The sequence below is a fragment of the Carcharodon carcharias genome, chromosome 11 (assembly GCF_017639515.1).
Source record: "Carcharodon carcharias isolate sCarCar2 chromosome 11, sCarCar2.pri, whole genome shotgun sequence".
Lineage (NCBI taxonomy): Eukaryota > Metazoa > Chordata > Chondrichthyes > Lamniformes > Lamnidae > Carcharodon > Carcharodon carcharias.
In genome coordinates this window covers 151,400,937-151,421,970 of record NC_054477.1, presented here as the reverse complement: position 1 = coordinate 151,421,970, position 21,034 = coordinate 151,400,937, and the positions used below count along the sequence as shown (strand labels likewise).

Here is a 21,034-nt window from a genome sequence, read left to right as displayed (position 1 = left end):
AAATGAGTTCTGTGGGGCAGGAGCAAGCTGAGACAATCGGTCTACCGGGGCAGTTCTGTTTGTGGATTTTGGGTAGGAGATAGAAGCGGGCCGTCCGAGGTTGGGCGACTATAAGGTTGGAAGCTGTGGGAGGAAGATCCCCAGAAGAGATGAGGTCAGTGACAGTCCTGGAAACAATGGCTCGATGTTCAGTGGTGGGGTCATGGTCCAGGGAGAGGTAGGAGGAAGTGTCAGCGAGTTGACGCTCAGCCTCTGCGAGGTAGAGGTCAGTGCGCCAGACAACAATAGCACCACCCTTGTCAGTGGGTTTGATGACAATGTCAGGGTTGGACCTGAGAGAATGGAGTGCAGTAAGTTCAGAGAGAGAGAGATTAGAATGGGTGAGAGGAGCAGAGAAATTGAGACGACTAATGTCGCGCCGACAGTTCTCAATGAAAAGATCAAGAAAAGGTAAGAATCCAGAGGGAGGGGTCCAGGTGGAGGGAGAATATTGGAGATGGGTAAAAGGATCCGTTGAACTGGGAGAGGACTCCTGCCCAAAGAAGTGAGCCCGGAGACGAAGACGGCGGAAGAAGAGTTCAGCATCATGCCGAGCCCGAAATTCATTGAGGTGAGGGCGTAAGGGTATGAAACTAAGTCCTTTGCTGAGCACCTCCGCCATTTCCGCCAACTCCAGTATGATGCCACCACCAAACACATCTTCCCTTCACCCCCCCTATCGGCATTCCGTAGGGATCGCTCCCTCCGGGACACCCTGGTCCACTCTTCCATCACCCCCTACTCCTCAACCCCCTCCTATGGCACCACCCCATGCCCACGCAAAAGATGCAACATCTGCCCCTTCACTTCCTCTCTCCTCACCGTCCAAGGGCCCAAACACTCCTTTCAAGTGAAGCAGCATTTCACTTGCATTTCCCCCAACTTAGTCTACTGCATTCGTTGCTCCCAATGTGGTCTCCTCTACATTGGAGAGACCAAACGTAAGTTGGGCGACCGCTTTGCAGAACACCTGCGGTCTGTCCGCAAGAATGACCCAAACCTCCCTGTCGCTTGCCATTTTAACACTCCACCCTGCTCTCTTGCCCACATGTCTGTCCTTGGCTTGCTGCATTGTTCCAGTGAAGCCCAACGCAAACTGGAGGAACAACACCTCATCTTCTGACTAGGCACTTTACAGCCTTCCGGACTGAATATTGAATTCAACAACTTTAGGTCTTGAGCTCCCTCCCCCATTCCCACCCCCTTTCTGTTTCCCCCTTCCTTTTTTATCTAATAAATTATATAGATTTTTCTTTTCCCACCTATTTCCATTATTTTTAAATATTTTAAAATCTTTTATGCTCTCCCCACCCCCACTAGAGCTATACCTTGAGTGCAGGGTCATGAGGACTCGAAACGTCAACTCTTTTCTTCTCTGCCGATGCTGCCAGACCTGCTGAGTTTTTCCAGGTAATTCTGTTTTTGTTTTTGTTTTGGATTTCCAGCATCCACAGTTTTTTTGTTTTTATCCTTGAGTGCCCTACCATCCATTCTTAATTAGCACATTCGTTTAGATAATATCACCAACTTTAACACCTATGTGTTCTTTTGTTATATTGTTGTTGACATCTTTTGATGATCTGCTTCTATCACTGCTTGTTTGTCCCTACAACCACACCAACCCCCTCCACTTCTCTCTCTCTCTCTCTCTCCGCACCCCCCCACGCACCTTAAACCAGCTTATATTTCAACTCTTCCTTGTACTGAAACTCAAGTTCTGTCAAAGAGTCATGAGGACTCGAAACGTCAACTCTTCTCCGCCGATGCTGCCAGACCTGCTGAGTTTTTCCAGGTAATTCTGTTTTTGTTTTGGATTTCCAGCATCCGCAGTTTTTTTGTTTTTATCAGAAGTTTGTAACTGTTGCTTGGAAAAGAGGAATATTCACAGATGTGGGGAGCCAAACACCAGGTAGCTCGTGAGATGATAAAAAGTTTTTCCAGGTAATTCTGAGCTCGTGAGATGAGGTGAGTGGGGCGTGTGGAAGCACTGGCATGGACTTGAAGGATAAAAAGGCTTCTTTCTGTTCTGTGATATTTTTAAAAGCTTTTACTTTATTGGTGGAATTTAAATTATTCAAGCATTTTTTAAAATAATTTAAGCTACAGAGGATAACTAGGATGCTTTTTACAACAAAAGAACTCATGAATGGCTGGAGTCTTGTCCTTCACCTGGTAACAAAGTTTCAAGGTACATACTCCATTAAGTACGCAAAATTATACGATGAAGTCTTCAGTATAGATGCAACAGAAATACACTGCAGTTTTCATTCACTCCTGTGTATGACCCGGCCAAAGAATTATAAATTCACTCTGAAGACTTAGTGTAAAAATCAATCCAAAATGCAATTTCAACTCTGATCTCTTCAGTGAATAAGTACCATGCTGTAATATTTTTTGAAGATTCAAGGAATTTTTATTGCAATTTTAGCTAACCATATTCATCCCTGGGTATTTATTTCTGTGTTACAGATGTTGGAGTTGCATAATACATGGAAGTTAGGAAATTGAAAACAGTTTTTCTATAAAATATATAAACTAGATTCTAAGTTTCTGACTGATAATTGAAGCCAAAGTCTACATACTAAAGTAGTAACATAAAAGGAAGACTTGAGCTCAAATAGCTTACAATTTTTCATATTTATTTGTTGCACACAATAAACGTTATATCATTAAACTTTAAATGCATGACCTGTCTGCTCTGAATGAGAAGCAAAAAGCTACAGGCATGTAACCACTCCCCACATTGGGACAATTTGTCAAGCTCATTATATGATAAAGGGTTCATACCTTTTGAATGGCATCCTCCCAAAATGAATTTTGAGTCGATGGAAAGAGGGAAGCTGTTATTCCCTGGGCAGGGAAAGCTGGAGTTAAACTTCCACCCAAGCAGAAGTGAAAATTTGGTATGCTGTTTCTCACTGGAGTAGCTTCCTTTTCTTTGCCCCCCTGGTCCTCCACTTTCCATACCTTCCTGTCCCCCCACCCCCTCCTCCTTTGTCCCCTCCCCCTCCTACAGTATCTTACCCTGTCGTCCGCCTCTTCCCATCCCTATCCTCTTCATGTCTTTCACCGAACTCTTTTCCTTACTTTACCCATCCTTGCAGCTGCTCTTTCTAACCTTCCCCTTTCTCCCTTCCCTGCTCCATCCCCTCCTCTTATCCCATACTCTCCTTTTCCAGATTTCCTATACACCATATTCCTCTTCACTCCATTCTCGATCTCACCCTTCTTTATGCCTCCTCACCCCTCTTCCTCACCATCTTCTCCTGCCTAGATCCAATTATTCCCCTGCCTCCTTTATCTGACTATAAAATGGTTCTTCACTCCTCATTTATAAAGGCACTGGAGATTTGCTAGTTTGTGTAAAATTCCATGGTGTGTTGATTTAACAGCACAATTAGCCTTTTACAGTCAATCGTTTAATGCCTCTGCTAAGTAGCACACAAAGGAATTTTATGTGAGCACGTTAACTAGCAAATTGATAATGTTAAATTTTCCATGTAATTTGCCTTTAGAAGTTAATATGTAAAAAGTTTATAATTAATTGTGATTTCTTGGATTATCCTCTCAACAGGTTTTAACAAACGAATTTTACAGACTGCAGGCATCAGCAGATAAGCACACTACTGAACTTCAGGCACAAAACTCTGAGCTTCAAGCACGACTGGTGACCTATGAGAAACTAGAAGAAGAGCTGGATGGTGTTATAATGCAATCAGCTGAAAGTAGGTCAACAAGCGTAGTTGGAATTAGGCAGAGATTTATTTGCAGTGTTGTGTAGCAAAATGTAAATGTGTTTATAAAGAACATCCTTACAATTTTGCTACAACAAGGCCAGGACTTTGCCCTCGTCAGGCGGGCTCGGTGGAGGCGAGCGGGAGCGGTCCACGATCAGGCCGTGACTGCAATTTCATGCTGACGGGCCGCCAACAAGCAAAATTCTGCTCCATGTGCACGGAGGACGTTTTCCCTGTTTCAGTTTTATCATGAAATGTTAGGGTACAGGGTATAGTTAGAATGCACTTACCAATGTCTATCAGTAGAGTCCAGTAGAATTCAATTGGGAGACCAAATCATATTGCCAACTCTAACTCATATTGACTGGTGAGCTACACACATGTGCTTGGATGACCATGCCCAATTCTTAATGTTGAGATAGTGGGCAAAAAGATCCATCTTCTCACAACCTTAAAAGCTTTGAAAATTAAGTCCTTAGCAGGACCAGTGGATTCCTGTTTTTTTTTTATCCATTTGTGGGATATGAACATTGCTGGCAAAGCTGGCATTTCACGGCCTATCCCTAGTTGATATTGAGAAGGTTCTGATGAACCTCTGCAGTCCATGTGGAGAAGGTACACCTATAGTGCTGTTAGGTTGTGAGTTCCTGATGTAGACTGAACAACAAAGAAGGAATGGTAATGTATGTCCAAGTTGGGATGGTCTGTGACTTGAAGGGGCAACAAGATGATGGTGTTGCCATGCACCTGCTTCCTTTCATCTTCTAGATGGTGGAGGTTGCAGATTTGGGTGATGCTGCTGACGAAGCCTTGGCAACATGCTGCTGTATATCTTATAGATCCTATACGTTACAGCCATGGTGCACTTTGGTGGAGGGAGTGAATGTTTAAGCTGGCTTGTGGAGTGCTGATCAAGCAGTCTGCTTTGTCCTGGATGGCGTTGAGCATCTCAGGTGTTGTTGCAGCTGCACCATCCAGGCAGGTGAAGAGTATTGCATTATAATCCTGAGTTGTTCCTTGTAGGTAGTGGAGTGGCTTTGAGGAGCCATGTGTCAATGTGTCACGGAATACCTGGTCATAGTGCTGCTGTAGTAGCCATGGCATTTACAGGCTGTTGATCTTGGGGGTTTGACAATGTTAATGCAATTGAATGCCAAGGGAAGGCAATTAGGATCTTCGTTGTTGGATTTGGTCATTGCCTGGCATTTATGTGGGATAGATGGTATTTGCCACATATCAGACAAGTGTTTTGTGTTGCCCATTTTTTGCTGCATGTGGTCATGGATTGCTTTATTATTTCAGGAATTGTGACTAGAACTGAATAAGGTGCAATCATCAGCTAACAGCCCCACTTATGATGGATGGAAGGTTATTAGTGAAGCAGCTGAAGATAGCTGGACCTTGGATTCTGCTCTGAGGAACTTGGGTGGATCTAGTTTACTACTTCAGAGACAATGAAGTCAGGGAAGGTGATGGCGTAGTGGTATTGTCACTGGACTGGTAATCTAGAGATCCACTGTGATGCCCTGGGGTCCTGGGTTCAAATCCCACCATGGCAGATGGTGAAATTTGAATTCAATAAAAATCTGTAATTAAAATTCTGGGATAATGACTATGAAACAATAATCAATCTTCATAGGCATCTGGCCTACATATAATTCTAGACTCTTAAAAATACCCTCTGAACAAGGGCAATTAGGGCTGGGCAATAAATGCCCACATCCCATGAACAAATATAAAAAGACAATTGATGTCCTATTACAACACTCAATGTGGTCAGCTCTGGTTTGTGTGGATCAGTTGAGCCATTGAAGTGCCTCAATTCTTAATGCCCACTAATTTTATATATAAGATGATTCCAAAATCCAAAGATAAATACCTACCGGTAATGAATAGCGCAATAGTTAACTCAAGACTGGAATTTATTTTGATCTTTCAAAGTCTATTGGCATATATTTAGATTCATTTTGTTGCTTTTCCACAGTGGAAAATGAGGATGATGCAGAACGGGTTCTTTTCTCTTATGGCTACGGTGCTAATGTTCCCACAACAGCAAAACGCCGCCTTAAGCAGAGGTGAGAAATTGACGGTCTTCTTCCTTTATGCTATTTCCAGCTACTGAGTATGTTACCACATGAAATAAAAAAGGTGACTAGAATCCATCCATGTATTCTTAAAAGATTGTTGAAGCAAATATTGCAACCTTTTGTCATGAATGCTGAACTTTACAAGATGATTAAGTTTTAAAATGCACTTTTAACTTAAAGTAAAGCAAAATGCCATGAAAAGGGAGTGGTGAATTCCCGTTAAACACCTCAGTTCAGAGAAATCCCCAGGTGATCTCAGATTGCCATGGGGCGAGAAACTCAAATAGAAACCCACTGAGGTATTGGGTGGCAATTTTAGCACCTTTCACAGTAGCAAACAGAACAAAGAACACTGCTGCTGTGACACAGACAGGAAAGAATTGGAACTCTCCCAGGGACGGGTCTTTGCTGTTCTGTGGGAAATGACGGAGCGGCGAAGTATGACGAAAATGTGTTTAGAAGAACCAGCTAAACCTTTTAAAGGGGTCAGATACAGGAATCTCCGGAATTCTAGATTGCCAGGACTGATGTGTTCTGAGGCAGAGAGGGATTTGTTGAGGTGTGCCTTGCTGGTGATAATTGGACTTGGAAAACTCAAATGGAGTGAAACAATTAGCGAAGGACACTGGAAGTTTTGACCTGGCACTGCTGGGAGTAATTTTGAGACTGTTCCTTTAATGCTGTCTATCTGCCGGAAGTGTGGCATAGAGTAAAAGTACTGTGTTAGTTAATGTGAAACATACCTTTTTCTGGAGTTAAATCTATCAGATGGCTGTTAATTAATACTTGGTCTGAGTTGATTTTAGTTTACAGTGAAAGTCTTAAACTGATGGGCAAGATTTCACTTTTTATTTCCACTGGTGGCGTGGAGATTCCTTTCTTTCTGAAAATTATAAATCTCTGCGGATCATAACACTTCTCCTTCCTGAATTAAGTAAAAGTTCCCAGGCAGCCTGTATCAGTTTTCCTTTATTTGACCTCAGAGAACCTCAGCGACAAGCATGAAATATGCCCTTGTAAAATTTTAATTTGTTGTTTTGTATTGGATCAGTTATTGATTTTTTGCTTTGTTTCAAGTATTGCTTACTGTACAAAATTCTTTGTCACTGCTATTTATGTATATTTTACCCCTCTTACCATATTGATCATGAAGTCACCTTCTGTAGAAGTTGTGCATTTTGCAGAAGAGTATAGAATGCAATTGCTAATAACTGTTCTCACTTATCAAGCTAAAAGTCAAAGTAACCCAGAAAAAGAGTTTGAAACTAACCAACAAATTAATATCAGGTCCTGCTCTTGCTACCCATTTCAAAGTCAGAATAATGCATTAATTGTTCACTCAAATTTCAGCACTTCATTGAACTCCTTGAAAAAAACTATGGTTTAGAAAACTGATGCACAATGTTTTTCTAGTATTCTGTACTGTCCTTTGAATCAAATTCAAGACATGATTTTTTGTTCCAAAAACTGAAGTTTTGAAGATTCTAATTGTAGAGTTATCCAGGCCAGTTTGTGTGTCTCATCTACATCACTAAAGAAAAAGATTGCCTGGATTATTCATTTTGTAGCCAGGGGACCATGCTGTCTGTAGGTAAGCTGCTGGATTTCCTGCATTGCAGTGGCTGCTACACTCCAGGAGTACTTCATTGGCTGTGAAATACTTTGGGATATCCTGGGGTTATGAAAGGTGCAATATAAATACGAGAACAGGACAGATTAAAATCTTGAAGACTAAGTACATGTATGTAAATTTTCATACCCTCCTCTAAGATCGTTATACCCTCCTGTAAGTCCAATATGCAAAGGTTGTATATTTAGCTGAGTTAAAATTGAAATTTTGGCAACTGAGTAACTGAGGGGTAGTATACTGCAGTATAACCTCACTACAGTGGCCCATGCTTTCAATGAGTCCCAGTTTTAATCAGCTCTACTACAATGAACACTTGAGCACAATCTACTCAACCATTTGGAATCACTGATGAACGTTGAGCTGGAGATGCTTGAAGATAACCTGTTGTAGCACTGATTCCATATGACATGAAATAGCTGCCTGTTAAGATGGCCTGCAATCTGCAAACAAGGCAATGGGCCTGAGGATGCAACTGCAACACAGTAACTGACACGAGACAGCGTGCTTAAGATAGCGAGTAAGAGATTTGCTAACATTTTTAGGATGGCGGGGTTTTCCTTCCCAACATCCCAAGTGTCGGCGAACGCATTCCCATCAATAGTGGCTGCCCAGCAGCTATTTAATGCTCCAATGAGTGTTAATTGACTGGAGATGGGACTTCCGCCCCTCACTCGGGAGGAAGTCCCACCTCAGAGAGCTGCCGGCCAATCTGATTGGCTGACAGCTCTCTAGTCACAGCAGCACCAGAAGCTGCTCTGAGCAGGACTGAGACTGCAAGTAGTCCCCAGAGTGTAAGTCTCAAGAGTCCATAACCAGGTAGGAGTGGGGGTCTCAGGGCAGAGAGGGGAGGTGGGCAAAAAGGGGTTGAGGGTGTTGGTCGAGAGGCAAGTGGGGGAGAGAGAGCACCCCTAGGGTTCCAGATCTTGTGATGGGGCACCTGATGTTTTAAGGAGGCTGTTGATGGAAGCGCCCTCTCTCTTCCCCTTCCCACCCGAGGCGTGAGCAGTGTCATTTTTCTGGTTTAGTCCCTGCACCTGAACTTCTCCCACCAGCCTAAAAATTGAGGTTGGGCAGGAAACAGCCCTTAAGTGGTCATTAATTGGTGATTTAAGGGCCTCCAATTGGGCAAGTGTGGATGGGCCGACCTTGGCTTCACCTGCTCCACCATATAATTGCAGAGCGGTCGGGGCGGGAGGGAACCCGGTGGGAAGGCATTCCCAGGAATATTATTCCACCCCACCCCGCCACCATTGGGGAATGTAAAATGCTGCCTATTGTCTTTGTCTCTGAAGACAAAACTTCAAGTTGTGGATGACCTAAGCCAGAAAGGAAAATCACAAGCCACAATCTGCAAAGGTCAGAGCTTAGCAGAGACCCAATAGAGGCAAAGTTAAATCTATGGCCATCAAAGATGAAACTCCAATCCAGATGAAGTAAATGGCAGGAACTTAAAATTGAAAAAAAATCAAGTCCTTACGCAAACAACTATGAGTGACAAGGATGCTATTGAATCACTGACTGTGAGTCAAAGAGCTCTGTCTTTTCCTTTATCAGTTCATGTTAATCATACCAATTTGAAAAGAAAAATTCATGAAAAATGTTTTAAAAAATGTTGCATCATAAGGAATACACTCCCCATAAGCAGTAAAACAAAATGAATTCAGAAACTCTTTCCACCCACTACCTGTGCATAACAAATGCATTTATGTTCATTGCATCTGGCATTGCATTCCTGCACAATATAGATCTTTTAAATACACCCATTATAATTTGGGCAGTCGAAAAAATAAAAAGGTAACCCATTCTCTCTTTTCCTTGTTCTACTGAGGCTTTATGAACCAGGGCTGAGAGATCTTCTTCACCCTGCAAGTCCATAGAAACTAGGAGCAGGAATAGGCCATTCAGCCCTTTGAGCCTGCTCCGCCATTAAGTGTGACCATGGCTGATCCTCTATCTCAACGCCATATTCCCGCTTTCTCTCCATACCCCTCGATGCCCCTATTATCCAAAAAATTATCAATTCCTTTCTTGAATATACTCAGTGACCCAGCCTCCCCGGCCTTCTTTGGTAGAGAATTCCACAGGTTGACCACCCTCTGAGTGAAGAAATCTTTCCTCATCTCGGTCCTAAATGGCCTGCCTCGTATCCTGAGACTGTGGCCCCTGGTTTTAGACTCCCCAACCAGGGGAAACATCCTCCTTGCATCCAACCTGTTTAGCCCTGTTAGAATTGTTCAATCAGATTCCCTCTCATTTTTTTGAACCAACCTCTCCTATACAAAAGTCCTGCCATCCCCAGTATCAGCCTAGTGAACCTTTGCTGCACTCCCCCTATGGCAAGTGTATCCTTTCTTAGATAGGGAGACCAAAACTGCACACAGTCCTCCAGGTTTGGCCTCACCAAGGCCCTGTATAACTGCAGTAAGACATCCCTACTTCTGAACTCTCATCCTCTTGCAATGAAGGCCAATATTCTGTTTGCCTTTCTAATTGCTTGCTGCACCTGCCTATTTACTTTCATTGACTGGTGTACAAGGACACCCAGATCCCTTTGTACATCCACATATCACCTTTTAAATAATACTCTGCCTTTCTGTTTTTCACACTAAAGCATATAACTTCACATTTATCCATGTTAAACTGCATCTGCCATGTGTTTGGCCACACACACAACTTGTCTAAATCACCCTGAAACCTCTTGCATCCTCCTCACAACCCCGCCCAGTTTTGTGTCACCAGCAAACTTGGAAATATTGCATTCGGTTCCCTCATCCAAGTCATTTATATATATCGTGAATAGCTGGGGCCCAAGCACTGATCCCTGTGGTACACCACTAGTCACCACCTGCCATCCGGAAAAAAAAAAACCATTTATTCCCACTTTCTATTTCCGGTCTGTCAACCAATTCTCAATGCTTGCCAGCATATTACCCCCAGTCCCACATGCTTTAATTTTTCCCATTAGCCTCTTATGTGGGGCCTTGTCAAAAGCCTTCTTGAAATCCAAATACACCTCATCCACTGATTCTCCCTTGTCTATTCTACTAGTTACATCCTCAAAAAACTAGATTATTTAAACATGATTTCCCTTTTATAAACCCATGGTGACTTTGTCTAATCCCGTTAATGCTTTCCAAGTGTTCAGATCCCACGTCATTTATAATAGACTCTAACATTTTCTCCACTACTGATGTTAGACTAACTGGTCTGTAATTCTCTGTTTTTTCTCTCCTTCCTTTTTTAAATAGTGGGGTTACATTTGCCATGCTCCAATCTGTAGGAACTGCTCCAGAGTCTATTAGAACTTTGGAAGATGACCACCAATGCATCCAGTATTTCCAGGGCCACTTCCTTTAGTACCCTGGGATGTAGATTATCAGGCCCTTGGGATTTTTCAGCCTTTAACCCCATTAATTTCTCTAGCACCATTTTTTTACTATTACTGAGTTTCTTCAACTCCTCCCGCTCACATCCCTTGGTTCCCTAACATTTCTGGGAAATTATTTGTGTCTTCTTTTGTGAAGACAGAACCAAAATATGTGTTCAATTCTTCTGCCATTTCTTTGTTCCCCATTATAATTTCTCCCATTTCTGACTGTAAGAGATCTATGTTTGTCTTTCCTAATCCTCTCTCTTCACATATTTTTAGAAACAGTCAGTTTTTAAGTTCCTTGCAAGTTTACTCTCATTCTCCATTTTCCCCTTCTTGATCAATCTTTTTGCCCTCTTATGCTGAAGCCTAAACTGCTCCCAATCCTCAGGCTTGCTGCTTTTCCTGGCAATTTTATATGTCTCCTCTTTGGATCTAACACTATCCCTAATTTCTTTTGTAAGCCATGGTTGAGCCACCTTTCCTGTTTTATTTTAGCGCCAGACAGAAATGAATAATTGTTGCTATTCATGCATATGTTCCTGAAATATTAGCCATTATCTATCCACTGTCAATCCTTTTAGTAAGATTCCCCAATCCATCATTGCCAACTCGTGCCGCATACCTTTGCAGTTTCCTTTATTTAGATTCAAGACCCTAGTTTCGGATTCAACTCCTTCACTCTCCACCCAAATGAACAATTCTGTAATTTTATGGTCGCTCTTCCCCAAGGGGAGCATAACAAGATTGTTAATTAGTTAATTAATCCTTTCTCATTGCACAATACACAGTCTAGTTTAGCCTGCTCTCTAGTTGGTTTCTCAACGTATTGGTCTAAAAGACCGCCATGTACACACTCCAGGAAATCCTCTTCCACAGTATTATTACTATTTTTGTTTGTCCAATCTACATGTGTATTAAAGTCACCCATGATTACAGTTGTACCCTTATTGCATGTGTCTCTAATTTCCTGCTTAATGCCTTTCCTTACATTTCCATTACTGTTTGGGGGCCTATAGACCTCCCCCACCAACGTTTTCTGCCCCTCGGTGTTTCTTATCTCCACCCAAACAGATTCCACATCATGATTTTCCAAGCCAATATCCTTCCTCACTATTGCATTGATTTCCTCCTTTATTAACAATGCCACCCCACCTCCTTTCCCCATTTGTCTGCCCTTCCTAAATATTGAATACCTCTTGATGTTCATATCCTATCCTTGGTCACCCTGTAGCCATGTCTCTCCCTATCATTGCAAAATGATATATTGCAATTTTATCATAATTGTTTATATTTATTTGTGCTGTTAATTCACCTACCTTATTGTGAATGCTCCGCGCATTAAGATGCAATACCTTTAGACTTGTTTTTATAACCTTGTTGGTCATCTTAGCTTTATTTTGCACTATGACCCCATTTGTTTTTCACCCTTGTTTTTCCTGCCTTCCTCTTTTGCTTCGTACTTTTCTGTTATTTGTTTCTATCCTTGTTTCTCCCTGCTCAGGTTCCCATCCCCCTGCCATTCTAGTTTAAACCCTCCCCGACCACACTAGCAAACACCCTCCCAAGAACCTTGGTCCCAGCCCTACCCAGATGCAACCAGTCCTGTTTGTACTGGTCCTCCCTCTTCCCCAGTCCCAATGTCCCAGGAATCTGAATTCTGCCCCCCCCCCCCCCACACACTATTTCTTCAGCCACGTATTCATCTGATGTATCCTGTTATTCCTACTTTCGCTAGTGCATGGCACTGGTAGTAATTTTGAGATCACCACTTTTGAGGTCCTGCTTTTTAATTTATGTCCTAACTTGCCATATTCAGCTTGTAGGACCTCATCTTTTTTTTTTTACCTATGTCATGGTACCAATATGTATCACGACCACTGGCTGTTCACCCTCCCCTTTCAGAATGCCCTGCAGCCTCTCCGTGAATCTTTGACCCTGGCACCAGGGAGGCAACATGCCATCCTGGAGTGCTTTTTGTGGCCACAGGAACACCTGCCTGTTCCCCTTACTATTGAATCTATCACTATAGCCCTGCCACTCTCCTTCCTCCCCTCTTGTGCAGCAGAGCCACCCGTGGTTCCATGGACTTGGCTCCTGTTGCTTCCCCCTGATAAGTTGTCTCCCCCAACAGTATCCAAAATGATGCATCTGTTAGAGAGGGGGATGGCCACAGGGGACTTCTGTGCTACCTGTCTTCCTCTACTCTGCCTGGTGGTCACCCAACCCCTTTCTGCCTGTTCAATCTTTTTACCTGCCGTGTGACCACCTCACTGACCTTGCTGTCCACGATAATCTCAGCATCGCGGATACTCCATAGTGAATTCACCCACAGCTGCAGCTCCAAAATGCGGTTAGCCAGTAGCTGCGGCTGGACACACCTGCACACATGGTCGCCAGGGACGCTGGCAGTGGCCCTGACTTCTCACATAGCACAGAAGGAGCATATCATGGGAGCGAGCTCTGCTGCCATGACTTCCCTTTAGATTGAGCTCATTAGTTACTCCCTTTAAAGAATACTAATTACACCTGGGGCCTTATTCCACTCCAAACACTCCCACTACAGTCCAAAGTCCTCACCTTATTTTGTTTAAGCTAATAGACTGCAGCAGTTTAATTAGCAGAAAAAGTAGAAGCAGAAGTACTCACCTGACCCTACTTACCAATCAGCTGCCTCCCCTGCATCGCGTCACTTTTTAAATCGTGACGTCCTCGCTCCGCTTTCGGCCCCGAGTCTCCCCGGAACTCTTGCTCTGTCCTCGCGCTGCTTTCAGCCCCGAGTCTCCCCGGAACTCTCGCTCTGTCCTCGCGCCGCTTTCAGCCCTGAATCCAGCTCCCGCTCTTTTTAAATCTCTGCTCTGGCTCTCAGCTCCCGCCCTTTTTAAATCTCCACCCTGACTCTCTTTGCTTCCTCCTGATTCCTGATTTCCTGTTCCCTTTCAGACTGGGCCTCTGTACCCATCTGTTGCAAGCCCAAGAAAATAAAGAAGAAAACTTAACTTTTGAAAATGGAGATCTGGCCTCGAAGGCTGAGAACTACAGTTCCCAGCACACCCCAGCAGTCTCTGCAAGAGTTCTGAAGAACTTGCACTTATAAAGACCCCTAAAAACCCTGCTACAGTGCAACACTGCCAATGACTTCTGTGCTGCTAATATAAATTTTAAAACATTTTTTTAAGCCCCCTGCACTATCCATAGCACACTAGATGACCAGGGACAAACAATCATCCCTCATGTCTATTATTGTGTTGCAAATGATGGGACGTACAATGGATTACATTTCATCATTGAAATTAATTGCACCATGCACACCCACACATGGCCGGATGTACAGTATGTCATCAGTCACTTCCGATGGTGAATTGACAGAATATTAAAATGGGTGGGGATGCAGAGGGTCATGTCTTTGTCCCTGCCTGCCCTAATTCTGTAGGTATGCTGGCTGCTTTCCCTCTTCAATGAATCCTTTTTTACTTTAACTCTTCAAAAGTGAAAGATTTAATAGACCATATGCTTGATTCAAAAAGATTTGGTTACAAATGTGCTCATGAAAAACCTGTTTTATTCAACAAATATCAGCCATTTAAACTCAATTAGCATGTCCAATATTGGGGAAAAGCTATCAATCAGTCTTGTGTTTCAGACTCTGTTTTGCAATATTTTTCCACGTTTTATAATGCAATCAGTGCTTTCAACAAGATTGTTTAACATCTCAATAAACAGACATGGCTAGATGTTTAAACAGAAGCAGATCTTCATTTTCTAATTAGTCCTTCTCAAACATTTCTGAGATTCCATTCTTATCCTTCAGTTCTGCTCTAGGACATAAGTTTAATTAAAAAAACCTTGAGAAATGCAGACAGTAAAAATACTAGACATCTTCAGTCAAAGTAAATTCAGAAAAAGCAAAGCCGTTGAAATGAATCTGGACTTTAATTTTTATTAGATTTGATTACTTTTGCACTAAAATAATAACTTTTGTTTAATTTTTATCATTATTTTGTTACTATACATTTTATACTGCTTGAGAATAAATGCAGAGTAAGAGGATGTTGCTGAATGCTTTTGTAACATCTGGTAATTTCAAGGCTTATTGTACACTGGTGATGTACATTAATTTTTATAAAGAAATTTCTTTAGTTGGTGAACATCTACACTTTAAGGTTATTGGCAGTAACTACTGGTCTTAATAGTTTTTATGGTCCTTTTACAAAATATCATGAAGCAAGGTGAATGTAAATTCATTCACATATAAACAAACCTAAAGTTGAATTTTAGTTGTCAGGAAGTTTTAAATACTTTAATAGCATTTAATTTAGTAAAGCTGACTTTAATTTTAAAGGCTGGATTCCTTATTGACAAATAGGAAACAACAAAGTGAAAAAGATTTGGGTAAAACTCCTATCTTGACAAGCAGTCATGGCATGCAATTGGAAATCACTCAGGTTTAACAAGAGCATATCCAGGCCTCAACGGAACATAAGATGGCAGGTATGATAAAGTACCAGGAGATTGCTTTTAAACAACAGTTACAGTCTTACTAAATTGACGCTTCATTATGTAGGAGGAGCTGTGATAAGGAGAAAATAATTGCAACTTGTGCGGAAATGTTGGCTTACTGAATAATGCAGTCACTTATCAACAGCCATCATCTTTAATTTTCCTTGCTCTGAGTTGCTGATTCCCTTTTGCATTTCTATGGTTGACATCCTAATCCTATTGGTGGAAGATGCCATAGAGTTTCTCAGCTTTTTCAAATATGAGCATAAAAGCTAACAGAGTGACATAGGCCTTCAAGTATCTTTCTAGATATAATAGATTCCCTCAAGTTTGTGCTATAAATCAGAGAATATGGTCACTCTTTACGTGTTTCTGATGTCGTTGTGTTGCTGATTCTATCACTTGTATACTTCTGCATCTGTTTTTCACTTTGCTGTTTTTTTCCCCTTAATACACTCCCTCTCTGTTTCCTTTTGTTCTTTCCTTTCTTGGGGAGACGTGGCACTGAAATAAGCCACCGGTAGCTACAGGGGTTTGAATTGCTGGGGAAAAAAATGACTCAGCTACTACTTTACCATCTCCACCACTTATTCTACCCCTCTCTCCTTGGTGCCATTGAGTCTGGTACCCCTTCACTTTTCTATACACGTGAAACCTTTGCATCCTCACCTCTGCCTTTTCCCCCCTAGCCTCAAAGTCAACTGGCAATGTTCAGGCTAGGGAACAGAAACTAAAAACAATCTAACATTTCTGACATTGACTATGTTGCTATTTTTCATAACTCTGCATACATTCCATCATACTTCATAGTGACTTATCACATTCATCCCTGGTGACATAGATCCTCCTTCTGAAAAGGTCTTTCAGTTTGGGGAATTTGAATAAAATAGAAAATGCTGGCAATGCACAGATGTTATCTGTTTCCAGTATTTCCTGATTGCTGGAGTATATGGCATATTCCATCAAAGGGGAAAGCACAGACCCAATACTTTATGCTTCAATGTCAGAAAAATAGATGCAAATATTATCAGCAGCAGGAAATAGCCTCTCTGTTTTTAGCAAATAGGAACTAATTCAGTTTGATCCAGCCATAGCATGAGAATAAGCTACCCTGTACTGTCCCCAGAATTAGGACTTCTGTAACTGGATCCTGTCACAGCTGGCAGGCCAAGAGCTTGCTGACTGAATCAAGTGGCACTCTGTATATCTGTTACCTGAGGGAAATGGTACCTCGCGGTCTCTGTATGGCTTACCAGATCAATGACATTCTCCCAGTCCTATTTGGAATCCACGGGTGGCAAGCTGCAGCAGGGACACAGATGAGATTGCTGAAGACACGTGGTTTCATCTCAGTACCCTGTGGACAAATCTCAGGGAGTCCTTGGTTGTGTTTATTTCCTCCGCTGTTTGAGTTTCAGACATTTATCCATGAAATTTTATTGGAGAGTACACATATTGGTATTGCTTGTCCAAATTGCCAATATTGTTAAACAATGCCTTAATTTTAGATTTTTTTGTTCTCAGCACATTGACTTCAGTTGGAAAACAACAACAAATGTAATTTGTAAAATGGTGAGTTTTATTAAAAGGGCACCATCAACAAGAAAAAGAATGCATCAATATATTTTTGCATTTGCAGTCATGTTGTAATGGTGCCAAATATATCATCATATTGCAGTTCTGAATTATGAAGACCATGGTAAATGGTTCTACATCCTTCCTGGCCTTAACCCATTCAGGACATTGGTTATTTCCCAAGACAGGACGCTTGAGTATGGGAGATCTAATATGGACACATTGATCAATCAGTGTCAGACTTTTCAAAACTAATAGGTCTGGGCACAGGAAATTGGAATTGATGAATTAATTTAAATTCATATGAGTTGGTATTCTAAACATTTTGTGGAAAAATTACCTGAAATTCAAAGGAATTCTAGGAAAGCAAAAAGGCATACACAGCCTAGGTGGTTTCTACGGGTTTAAAAAAGAGGGTTTTTGAGGACAAAATGAGTTAAATATTACAAGAAACCTGTCAGCCCAACAACACTGTTTATTTGGATTTAGAACATTTTTGAGGTGTGAAAAGCATAGAAATTTGCAAGACTACAAGACAGGTGAGCAACCCCTGAGTGAGTGAAATCAAGATGGGTACAGATGATGGGAGAGCTGGAGAATCTTTTTAAGTCTGTGCATGATATTTTAATGATATTGAGTGAGGTGATCTGCAGGTCGGGAGTATGATACCAAAAGGAGTATCAAGCTAAGCTGATATTCAGAGATCACATTCAAATTACAATGGATAAATTGTTTCACTCCAGAAGGATCAGTTATACTAGGGGTAGATTTTGGCACTAATATTCAGATCCATCCCTGGATCCGTATTGCTCTTTTTTTTGTTGTTGTGCAATTCATTATTCTGTTATATTTACTGTGTGATTTGAGAAGACATAGATGTAAGAAAGCCAGATGTTTGTATGGTTACGTGCAACCTCAAAAGTAAGAGAAAGGATGTTGTAAAATGGATAACTGCTTAGATGATTATGTACGTAACTTTGTTAGTTAAAGTGGAGAAAATACTTACAGTCACCCTTGGTTGGCAGAAGACATGTGACTGAGCAGTAATCTCTCATTTAAGGATTAAAAGAGATATTAAAGGAGGGAGATGTAGGATCAAATCCCCAAACCCACGGGCATGTTTCGACCTCATGTTTTTTACCACAATACAGAAAGCAAGCTGCAGCCAACAGCACGGGGCTGTGCAGCAAGGGGTTAATTCAGACATTTAGAAAAAGACAGTGACTCGTCAAAGGGATTTGGACATTGATTGCTATCACAGAACAATGGTACCAGGGCAATGCCATTACTGCCATTGGTTAACGCAATTAAGAGACTGGTTACCCAATACAATGGCAACAAGGAACAGGCCATTGATATTCAAACTTTCATCCACCTTGGAGCCAGGTGCCTCAAACCAGCAGCTGACCAAAATAAAAGCAAAATACTGCAGATGTTGGAAATCTGAAACAAAAACAAAAATAGCTGGAAAAACTCAGCAGGCCTGACAGCATCTGTGGAGAGGAAGACAGAGTTAACGTTTTGAGTCCGTATGACTCTTCATCAGAACTAAAGAGAAATAGAAATGAGGTGAAATATAAGCTATTTGGTTGGTGGGGGGGAGACAGGTGGGGCTGGATAGAGGGCCAGTGATAGGTGGAGGCAAAGGAGAGATTGCCAAAGATGTCATGGACAAAAGGACAAAGGGGTGTTGACAGCGGTGATATTAGCTAAAGGATGTGTTAAGGTTAAAATTAAGGGTAGAAAGCAGGATGAGCAAGTGACAGATAGCCCTGAAGGGGAGGGGAGGGGGGTGGGGGGGGAGCGGAATTGAAATAGGCTGAAAGGTAGAGATAAAACAATGGATGGAAATAAATTTGAAAATAATAGAAATAGGTGGGAAAAGAAAAATATATTTTTTAAAATGTAATAATTATTAGAAAAAAGGGGATCTAAAAGGGGGTAAGGATGGAGGAGAGAGTTTTATGATCTGAAGTTGTTGAATTCAATGTTAAATCCAGAAGGCTGTAAAGTGCCTAGTCGGAAGATGAGCTGCTGTTCCTCCAGTTTGTGTTGAGCTTCACTGGAACTTTGCAGCAAGCCAAGAACAGACATGTGGGCATGAGAGCAGTGTGGTGTGTTGAAATGGCAAGCAACAGGGAGGTCTGGGTAATGCTTGTGGACAGACCAAAGGTGTTCCGCAAAGCAGTCACCCAGTCTGCGTTTGTTGCCTCCAATGTAGAGAGACTGCACTGGGAGCAGCGAATGCAGTAGACTAAATTGAGGGAAGTGCAAATGAAGTGCTGCTTCACTTGAAAGGAGTGTTTGGGCCCTTGGACAGTGAGGAAGGGGGCAGTAAAGGGGCAGGTGTTGCACCTTCTGCAGTTACATGGAAGGTGCCAAGGGAAGGGGTTGAGGCGTAGGGGATGATGGAGGAGTGAACCAGGGTGTGCCGGAGGGAACGATCCCTGCGGAATGCTGACAAGGGGGTGAAGGGAAGATGTGTTTGGCATGATGAGCTGATGGTATGATTTGAGCTGATCATATTCATCTGGGATATAATTTCCATAAAAAGACAACTAGGATGAGCTGATCATATTTGCCTGGACTCTGCGTAGAATAAACTAAGAATGCCAACTACTGGACATTGAAATGGGTTGGCCAGGCCAGCAACAGAATTGGTCTAATCGAAGACAGGAATTGTTGGATGCCACTGTTTTCTGCAGGCAGTCAAGGAAGTTGGTAGAGTTTGGTCAACTCCTCTGAGGGACCTCAAACACCATTGGAAGACCAACCGAGGGGTGATTGTAAATATTAAGTTAGGATATAAAGATTTAAATGTTATGTTAGGAACAAGGTAGGAGTTTAGCTTCTGACCGGACAGGGTTCCGGGTAAGGTAACTAATTGTAACTGTATTTAGTGATTGCTGAATGCAGCCCTTCTCTGAGGGCTGTGGGTAATTCAGTAAAGCGATTGTGAATTATCAGAAGAAACTTTGTTTTGCTGGTCATTCTGTTCAAGCCATATACTTGTGAACTGATGTCATGAATTTGTCTGTGGGGAGCGTCTCTGAGGAATTATCCCTACAGCATGTCCTGTGTTTAAAATAATTAAACGTAGGATACTAAGAAGCAGTCTTAAATGAGGAAAAGGTACCTGGGACAATCATCCCTCTGACTTCTCTTGACATGCAATACTTGTTACGAGCACATTTTATGGAATATAAGTTGTTTCAGAAAATTGTGCCTACACTTAAAGATCAGTAAGCTAACTTGTGCTATGAGTAATATGTAATATATGAGTAAATATGCATTTTCTGAATTAATTATTTCCATATAAATTTGATAGTATATTTTTGATAGTCCTTCACACACATTAGAAACTGTTTTCAGATTATTTCAGCAATCAGTGCTAGGCGCACTCATTTTTGTAGTTGTTGAAATAAAAGAAGTGTTATGTGAAGGACTTCTGGAACCTTACAGAACATGAATTCACTGTTTTGCAGGTCTTTTCCTGCCTCTCATGCAAACTAAATGAAATAGTAACCAAACATGATCTCATTATTATCAATAACACGCCGTTCAAGTTGTTGCCCCTACATGCTGCATTCAGTGGCAGATTTCCCAATATATAACCATAACTGCATGATTTATTTTGTTTCAATTTTATTTTCTATAGGAACATTGATGTTGCTGAATTGGGTATGGGATTTGATTCCCAATCATGTGGAACAGTTTTTAATCTTTGGAAGTGCATTTTTATTTAGAAAGGCATGTTTCTTTACGTTATAGATATACAAAGTCTGTCATTCAGCAACTGAGGTATTTACAAAATGATCTGTGTGGTTTTATGTGGTTCACTGAGTTGAGATTTCATCACTGGTATATTTACTTGGTTTTAGCATTCAACAGAATTCATGTTTTTTAAGATGAACAAATCAATTTCTCTTGTAAAAAGAAAATACAGATTAATGTTTCAGGTGTGGATTTTTTTTCTGAAAATTCAAGCAAGTGTTCAGTTCACAGGGCTGCAAATGAAAGTTGTGATGCTCTTCTTAAAGGTTGTATTGAGCATGGCTGAAACAGCATTGGGTACCAAGTTTGGCAATTGCAGAGG

The 21,034-nt window shown here is 41.6% G+C and overlaps 1 protein-coding gene across 6 annotated transcripts in view; it reads left to right on the top strand.

Moving 5' to 3' along the window:
* Positions 1 to 21,034, top strand: part of pibf1 (progesterone immunomodulatory binding factor 1) — a 136,751-nt gene that overhangs the window by 73,817 nt on the left and 41,900 nt on the right. For all 6 annotated transcript variants that reach the window (XR_005944445.1, XR_005944444.1, XR_005944443.1 and 3 more), the window contains 2 exons: positions 3,614 to 3,764; positions 5,761 to 5,851. Coding sequence is in view for 3 of the 6 variants with exons in the window: in XM_041199373.1 (XP_041055307.1) it covers positions 3,614 to 3,764; positions 5,761 to 5,851 (242 nt within the window). In the remaining 3 variants the exon portion in view is untranslated. The remainder of the gene's footprint in view (positions 1 to 3,613; positions 3,765 to 5,760; positions 5,852 to 21,034) is intronic.